General features: G+C 42.6%; 1 protein-coding gene across 4 annotated transcripts in view; it reads right to left on the bottom strand.

Annotated features, from left to right (window-relative positions):
• Nucleotides 1-4,444: 4,444 nt before the first annotated feature.
• Nucleotides 4,445-9,228, bottom strand: part of LOC112266462 (neuronal membrane glycoprotein M6-b) — a 34,164-nt gene continuing 29,380 nt past the window's right edge. For 3 of the 4 annotated variants that reach the window (XM_024443942.2, XM_024443939.2, XM_042296978.1), the window contains exon 7: nt 4,445-7,573. In XM_024443942.2, coding sequence (XP_024299710.1) covers nt 7,430-7,573 — 144 coding nt within the window. In that variant the 3' untranslated portion in view covers nt 4,445-7,429. Of the gene's footprint in view, nt 7,574-7,901; nt 8,685-9,228 lie in introns of those variants that run through there. The other variant, XM_024443941.2, reaches the window with a different exon arrangement.

Here is a 9,228-nt window from a genome sequence, read left to right as displayed (position 1 = left end):
CCCACAACCCCGCAAGCGCCATGCTATACCAATTGAGCCGCATGGGAAATATTACATTGTCATCCCATCTATTAAATGGGCTGAATGTGCCAAATTTAATATTGTTGATTGTTAAATCGTATTTTGAATTAACGTTAGTGGTGGTATTCAGTACACAGGCTAACTGAATGACCGTATGTGTCAGGGTAAAACCAGATGGTTCTGTCCAGTCTACATCATTGTACAAATGGAAAGAAGATTCCAGTCAAACCCAGTTCTCTGATTATTCTCACTTGATGGGCTATGTGAATTCGAAGCCGTTCATTGGCTGGATCACGTGGTCTATAGTGCAGACCAACGTCTAATGGACTCCCATCAACATCCATAAGTATGTCCAGCATTCATAATGACTTAGAGCTTTAACATGTTTAATCTCATCCCATTTCCAGATCAACCGTCAACAGCCTTTTTATAGCCATGTTAATGTGTGTTCAATAGGAATGTCAGCTCACTGAAGCACGTCTTTTTTTTCTTTTTTTTTCTTTTTTTGCTACAAAAAAATTTAGCTTTAATTTATTTACAGTCACTCATTATGCGAACTAGTGCACCCGAAGCCTCAGGATATAAGTGCATTAGCTAGCCTAACTGTTCTCGGAGAGTTTGGAAATGAATGGCTTCTTAATGTTATGTTGCCTGGACCTGCACTAACCATTTAGGAATGGAGCAGCAAACCCAGGGCCATAGTTTGTGATAAGTAGGCTATTAGCGGACTTGCGCTGTCATGAGTTGTGTGTACTATAGCCCCAAGGAAACCAGTCGTGAATGCATACCAGCTGTTTCTACGTTTTGCTGTAAAACAAGACCAACCATGACATACCAAAAACTGTAAGCCTATTGTAGTTTGTTTCCAGGATGGCACATCAATGCGAGCTGTGGCAAGAAGGTTTGCTGTGTCTGTCAGCGTAGTGTCCAGAGCATGGAGGCACTACCAGGAGACAGGCCAGTACATCAGGAGACGTGGAGGAGGCCGTAGGAGGGCAACAACCCAGCAGGAGGACCGCTACCTCCGCCTTTGTGCAAGGAGGAGCACTGCCAGAGCCCTGCAAAATGACCTCCAGCAGGCCACAAATGTGCATGTGTCTGCTCAAACTGTCAGAAACAGACTCCATGAGGGTGGTACGAGGGCCCGACGTCCACAGGTGGGGGTTGTGCTTACAGCCCAACACCGTGCAGGACGTTTGGCATTTGCCAGAGAACACCAAGATTGGCAAATTCGCCACTGGCGCCCTGTGCTCTTCACAGATGAAAGCCAGTTCACACTGAGCACGTGACAGAGTCTGGAGACGCCGTGGAGAACGTTCTGCTGCCTGCAACATCCTCCAGCATGACCGGTTTGTCGGTGGGTCAGTCATGGTGTGGGGTGGCATTTCTTTGGGGGGCCTCACAGCCCTCCATGTGCTCGCCAGAGGTAGCCTGACTGCCATTAGGTACCGAGATGAGATCCTCAGACCCCTTGTGAGACCATATGCTGGTATGGTTGGCCCTGGGTTCCTCCTAATGCAAGACAATGCTAGACCTCATGTGGCTGGAGTGGGTCAGCAGTTCCTGCAAGAGGAAGACATTGATGCTATGGACTGGCCCGCCCGTTCCCCAGACCTGAATCCAATTGAGCACATCTGGGACATCATGTCTCGCTCCATCCACCAACGCCATGTTGCACCACAGACTGTCCAGGAGTTGGCGGATGCTTTAGTCCAGGACTGGGAGGAGATCCCTCAGGAGACCATCCGCCACCTCGTCAGGAGCATGCCCAGGCATTGTAGGGAGGTCATACAGGCACGTGGAGGCCACATACTACTGAGCCTCATTTTGACTTGTTTTAAGGACATTACATCAAGGTTGGATCAGCCTGTAGTGTGGTTTTCTACTTTAATTTTGAGTGTGACTCCAAATCCAGACCTCCATGGGTTGATAAATTTAATTTCCATTGATAATTTGTGTGATTTTGTTGTCAGCACATTCAACTATGTAAAGAAAAAAGTATTTAATAAGAATATTTAATTCATTCAGATCTAGGATGTGTTATTTTAGTGTTCCCTTTATTTTTTTTGAGAGATATATATATATTAGTTGGTAATTTGACAAAAGACTGATGTCACCAGTATTCAAATGCAAACCAGTCATTTTTACAGCAGGGTTCCCAAACTGGCAGCCTGCAGCACACCAAGTTCTCTCAGCATATACAGTACCAGTCAAAAGTTTGAACACACCTACTCATTCAAGGGTTATTCTTTATTTTTACTATTTTCTACATTGTAGAATAGGGAAGACATCTAAACTCTGAAATATCACATATGGAATAATGTAGTAACCAAAAAAGTGTAGATTTTAGATTCTTCAAAGTAGCCACCCTTTGCCTGGATGAACATTTTAAACTCTTGGCATTCTCTCAACCAACTTCACCTGGAATGGTTTTCCAACAGTCTTGAAGGAGTTCCCGCATACTCTGAGAACTTGTTGACTGCTTTTCCTTCACTCTGCGGTCCAACTCATCCCAAACCATCTCAATTGGGTTGAGGTTGGGTGACTGTGGAAGCCAGGTCATCTGATGCAGCACTCCATCACTCTCCTTCTTGGTCAAATAGCCCTTACACAGCCTGGAAGTGTGTTGCGTCAATGTCCTGTTGAAAAACATGATAGTCCCACTAAGCACAACCAGATGGAATGGTGTATCGCTGCAAAATGCGGTGGTAGCCATGCTGGTTAAGTGTGCCTTGAATTCTAAATAAATCACTGTCACCAGCAAAGCACCATCACACCTCCTCCATGCTTCACGGTGGGAACCACACATGCGGACATCATCCGTTCACCTACTCTGCGTTTCACGAAGACACGTTGGTTGGAACCAAACATCTAACATTTGGATTCATCAGACATATTTCCACCTGTCTAATGTCCATTGCTTGTGTTTCTTGGCCCATGCAAGTCTCTTCTTATTGTTCTTTAGTAGTAGTTTCTTTACAGCAATTTGACCATGAAGGCCTGATTCACAGTCTCCTCTGAACAGTTGATGTTGAGATGTCTGTTATTTGAACTCTGAAGCATTTATTTGGGTTGCAATTTCTGAGGCTGGTAACTCTAATGAACTTTTTCTCTGCAGCAGAGGTAACTCTGGGTCTTCCTTTCCTGTGGCTGTCCTCATGAAAGCCAGTTTCATCATAGCACTTGATGGAAAGAAGGAAATAAATTCCACAAATTAACTTAACAAGCCACACCTGTTCATTGAAATGTATCCCAGGTGACTACCCCATGAAGCTGATTGAGAGTGTGCAAAGCTGTCATCAAGGCAAAAGGCTAATTTGAAATATAAAAACACTTTTTTGGTTACTACATGGTTCCATCTGTTATTTCCTAGCTTTGATGTCTTCACTATTATTCTAAATAAATAAAATAATGAAAAACCTTTGAATGATTAAGTGTGTCCAAACTTTTGACTGGTACTATATCATTTTTTGTTGGACATAAGACTATAAAAACACTGGGACGTGTGATTTCTTTTACTTGGAAATCGGTTCCAACGTATTCCCACACATTAAAGAAAGATACATGTGATCGTACACAAATGTAAGGAAGGTTTGAAATGATAGTTTTAGTCAAATATTCGATCTCTGGGCTTCTTGTCAATTTGCAGTCTAAAAATAATTGACCCTCTGCTCAAAAAAAAACATTGTCCTGTTCCAGTGTCTTGCATTAAAACATGAACCAACCTGAAACACTTATCAATACAGTCTTAAAATGTATGTTTTTGTGTGTTGAAATAAAGTTGGCCATTTTAAACCTGCGTTGAGGTAATGTGCTCCATCTGGAGTGTGTTTGGTCTTCCACTGACCACTATACTGTCGGTCAACTGTAGGCCAAATACACTGCTATCCTAATTTGTGCGCCCCTCCTTGGAGTGTAGGGTGAAGTTGCTCCTAGACGGTGATCTTGGGTCAGTTTTGTATTTCCCCCACTCATGGTTAAGCTTACGATTGGGGGAGGGGATCCTAGATCTGTACCTAGGGGAAACTTCACCCCGGAGCTACCCTTGGTCTTAAATCAATGGTTTTGGACTACCATTTTAGGAAATGAACAATGCTACATTTTCCCACCAGGTGGACTCAGCATCTCACAAAACTCTACAAAGGCAACACCCCAAGGTTGTCCCATCACTGTGGTTGAGGGTGAGCACTGGGGCGCGTTCAGCGGGATGCAACATTTTGGAACGTTCAGATAGCCCATTTCTATGTAGAACAAACACGCCTCTCTGATACATAGAATAAGGAATCACATCAGCTATATAAATGGCATTTCTATCTGCAACATTCTACAATGTTTGGCAACTGAACTGTTCAGAGCACACTTGTCATTCATCTCATTGCATGTGTTTAACAGGAAGTCCAAACTTGTAAGAAAGAGACAGATAGCAGCTCTTTCACGATAATAAAAAATATCGTTTTTTACTAGAGAAGGTTACAAAAATCATCACTATACAGGAATCATAACTATTTGAAACTTTAAAAAGAAAAGCAATGATGAAACGACTACAGGGACTACAATGTCATCCAAGGTACAATGGATATCTTTTTTTAAAAAGAGAGTTGAGTGGGGGCAAACGCTGCCTACCATAGTTGTCAGTACAATTGACGACACATCACCTGAAAAACTGCAGACACAGTCATGTCGCCTTCATGCAATAACGAGGAAACGACAACACACCCTGACTGACACGCATCTTATATGAAACGGCACATGCCCTTGCCTACGTCGACCTGGTGGCAAAGCACACTGTACTATATCAAACATAACACACATGGGAATATAGTCCTTTTTTCAGTATTTAGACGTTTGCACACGTGGACAATACCGACATGCCTTTTCATATGAAAGTTAAAAGAATCATCGTTTCACTGCTGCGAGGAAGATCACTCGAGAGCTTTGGGACTGTAAGGTTCTTTCTGCAAAAAGATGATTCTGAGGTAAATTGGCTTTACCGTTTCGAGCCCTAGTTGTTTTGAACGGTGTCAGCCATTTTACCTTGAATTCTTTTGAACTTAACATGAATTGGGGTATTTAGAGTATACTGTATGTAGGTAGAGAACATCTAACAGAACAAGGCTATGTCACTAACTCAATTTAGACTAAAATGCAGATAGAAACTTATAGTCCCGGAGCGCTTGAACTAGTCAGTGATCATTATTATAGAATCGGTTGTCATAATAAATGATATTGGGGGGGAAAAAATGAACATTCCTGACTTGTTATATTGTAAACATCCAAATGGTATCTGTTCATATAACAGGCCTAAAAATATGAGATGAGTCACTTACATTTGGCTTGCCACAGTAAAATAATCACAAATAATGTCAAAGACAAGTTCGTCATTACTTTAGCACAGGGAAAGATTCAGCAGTCTAAAACTGATTTTAAAAAAACACTGAAAACCATTTGGTACATTTTTTTCCCCTCCACATTTCAAAATGTACACAATACAAGCACCACCGCCATCATGACTCTGTACTTGCTTCCTTCTCACAACATACCGTTTTAAAAGATGTCACATTACTATTATATTTAATGCGGAACTAGTAATAGGATGCTAAACATATACTCAAAAAGGAAACATTTACATATTGGTAGTCAAAAGGTAAAATAGCATGGTAAAACATTGACCGTGCTCTCCACATTCAGGAGATATCAGTCAATAGAACTTCCTTTGGGGCGGTCCGTATATTTACAGGTGAACTTCACCCCTTTAAGGGTGGACTTGTCTCGAGGAAAGCGAACGTATGATTCCCTTCACAGTTGTATACAATGAACAAACATTGGGACTTTTGCTAAGTTCACTTCAGCTGTGGCCTTGCCTTGTAACAAGCATGTGCTTAATCAGTAAGGTGTTAGCCTGGTCCCAGATCTATTTGTGCTGTCTTGCCAACTCCTATGGTCATTATCATGCCAAACATAGGAGCGATACAGCACAAACAGATCTGGGACCAGTCTAGTGGAGTTTTTATTTAGGTTTAGTACCTGAGGTATATATAATGTATCACTTACAAACAGAACAAGGCAATCTGACCTTGAGTGTTGGTTTGTCCTGTGGGTTTAGAAGCAAGGCTGTTTCCAGAGAACCTGCCATGCAGAGGGCTAGGTGGAGGTTCACTAGCCTGGTCCCAGATCAGTCTGTGCCGTCTTGCCAATTCCTATGGTCATAATAACACGACAATGACCATAGGAGTTGGCAAGACAGCACAAACAGATCTGGGACCAGGCCAGAGGTTCATCTGAAGGTCAAAGCATTGTGTTAGCACTGCAGACAGCTGCTGACAGAACTGCTGCTTTGGGCCATCAGTCACATTAGTGCATGTGTCCAATCCAGTTAGGGTACAGCACACGTTTTTCTCCTCAGGCCAAAATGAAGAATTACTCAACAGAAGTAGCTGGATGTCAATAAAGGAATGGGAAAGTTAACGTAATAGTAGCAATATTTTCTAAGAGAGGCACCCTGAGATGCTGTGTATGTAATGTATTCATGTTTTTTTTTTATTCTACTTTACTTTTTTCTATTTTTAAATAGTGCAACGTATCAAGCATTTCCATTTTTTTTAAAGCAAAAAACGAAATCAGGTAAAACAGGATTGCGATAAAATACCAGAGATAAGAGAAGACCAGATAAATATAATAATAGTAAACCTGGCATACTTTGTAGTATAAAAAAAACAAAAAAACATTCATACATACACATTCACACAATATATTCATATATATAAAACACCAAAAAACAGAACATTTTGTGGCACGCTTCCTCAGGAGTTGTGCAGACAGTGACTTTGTTGTTAGGCGGTTATTAGGAGCTGTGTTAGTGCTGTGCTGTGATTGGCTCAGAGCAGTTAGGCTATGGCAGCAGGGTTGCACTCAATAACGGTCCAATCGAGAGCAAACGTTCGCAAACAGGAAGAGGTACCACCTAACCTGAGCTCATCCAATAGGAACTTCTTATATACCTGTTCCGTTTGAAAACGTTTGCTCCCATTTGGACAAAGGACCTGATTCAGAGGTGAGAAAAGTGTGCGCAACTCAGACTTGTCCATTGATGTCAATGGAAGACATGGGCTGCATTTCATATACACAGGCAGTCCAATTCTGATATTTTCTTCACTAATTGGTCTTTTAACCAATCAGATAAGCTCTGAAAAAGAATTGATGTGAAAAGATATGATTGGTCGAAAGACCAATTAGTGGGGAAACAAATCAGAATTGGGCTCCCTGTGTAAATGTAGCCAAAGTGGGACAATTTGAGTTGAGCGCACATATCTCAAGTCAGAACACCGCCCATAGTGAAGGAGACCCATGTGTTGGTTTTACCCAGAAGGGGGTTGGAGGTTAGGTGTGAGGAAGTGTGGTTGGCCGGTTCTTATGAGTAAGAGGAGTTGAGACCCTCCTTGGAGCCACCCTCCTCCGCGTCGTCGTCCTTTGTCTTGATGTCCTGGTACTCGTTCTGGTTGCAGGAGCTCCTCAGGTAGGCCCAGTTCGCCGACAGGATCATCAGATAGTGGATCTGTGGAGAGAGAGAGAGGGGGGAGGGGGGAGAGGGGGGCAGAGGGAGGGAGGAAGGGAGAACAGAAAGAAAGAGGGAGGGAGGGAAAGGAAAGTGCATAGGGTGGTGGCCAGTGAGAGGGTTAGTTAGCCAAAGCAAGCTACATGAGTAGAAGCTACATGTCATGTTGACCAGTCTACCAGATGTCAAATGCAACACATTAGCATTGCTACTGTACAATGTCAGTATTCTTTTGGTTAGGTTGGCTAGGTTAGTATTAGTCAATTACAGTGGGGATTCTTTTTCTCCAAACAGTCACTATCCTAAAAAGAGAAGACAATGGTCTTGGTTTTTCTTCACATTTTATGTTTATTTTGCATAAACTAAAAAAAGGCACAACGTCTTTCATAACAAATATCACAAAGAGGCACAAGCCTAAACAAGCTAAAAAAAGACTTAACTTCAAGCTAGACAGTTGGCACTTGGGGGAAAGATATTAAAGTGTCGTTGGATAGAACTATATCCTTCGATTGGAATAACTACAGAATATTACAGTAATCTGAAGCTAGATACAGCAACACATATATTCCCTTGTTCTTACACTGGCGCCGTCCCTTTGTATGGATGAACTATCCATCCTCAATGCTCTGTGGCTGCTCTACTCGAATGAACTGGTCAACCTCACCATAGCCTTGACTAGTGGTCCCACATGGTACTGTACTGGATCAGTACTTCTAGGTACATATCCTGTCTGGAGAGAGATTGTGAGGGACCTCAGCCATGTTGGCTAATCATGCACTCGCTAGTCCCCTCAGTGTGGTTCACAAGGTGTGTGTGGCAATAGGCTTGGACGCAAAGGCACATAGATCTATCTGTATTACGTTGACAGTAGTGTACGTTTCTCTATATGCTACAGTACATACTCTCCTCCCCACCATTCTGTCTTTCTTTCTCTCCATCTTTCTTTCTTCCTTTAAACCGTCTTTCTATTTTTTGCTCCCTCTGCTTTCTACCATTTCTCTCATTCTCTCGCTCGCTAATATGACTCGGAGAACTTTGTGGATCGGCGGCCGCCGTGGCTCATAAACTTGAGAACAGCATAGTTATACGTGGTGGCCATCATGTAGATCAGCTGGGAAGGGAGAGACGAGAAGACAGACTGGGGTGAGAAACAAAGTCAATGACCAGGAGGCCTTTGGGAGGCAGTTGGTATTATTGGGTGGCATCTGGCTAGATTTATGCAGTACTGTACCGTCACATTGCTTCACATTGCATACATCTACAAACAAAGTGAGATTGCTACGGCGCACACAATTTCAGATGGTCGTCTACGTGCTGAATCTTCTCACACCCACTAATGAGCAATCCAAGTTTGGTGGAGTAGCTGAAAGGCATTAAGCCCTGTTGCCTCAGTGGAGAGCATGGTCTCATGACCCCATTACTGATTCCAACTGAGTTCAACTAGCCATCACATAATGACAACCACACCGATTGGATAAAACAGGTTAATTATTTGCAACAAAAACAAATCATTAGCTCCACCTACGAAGACTTAAACACCCTATAGAAGTCTTATTCTATCATCTCTGGTGCAAAATACCGTGTGGACAGAGTCTCTTGTGAGGCATTCCTCTCCTTTGGCCACAAAGCAAATGTGGCCCATGTCAGTGTGTGTC

This window comes from Oncorhynchus tshawytscha, linkage group LG14, assembly GCF_018296145.1.
Source record: "Oncorhynchus tshawytscha isolate Ot180627B linkage group LG14, Otsh_v2.0, whole genome shotgun sequence".
Classification (NCBI taxonomy): Eukaryota; Metazoa; Chordata; class Actinopteri; order Salmoniformes; family Salmonidae; genus Oncorhynchus; species Oncorhynchus tshawytscha.
Note: the sequence above shows the minus strand (reverse complement) of the source record. Positions and strands in the feature narration are given on the sequence as shown.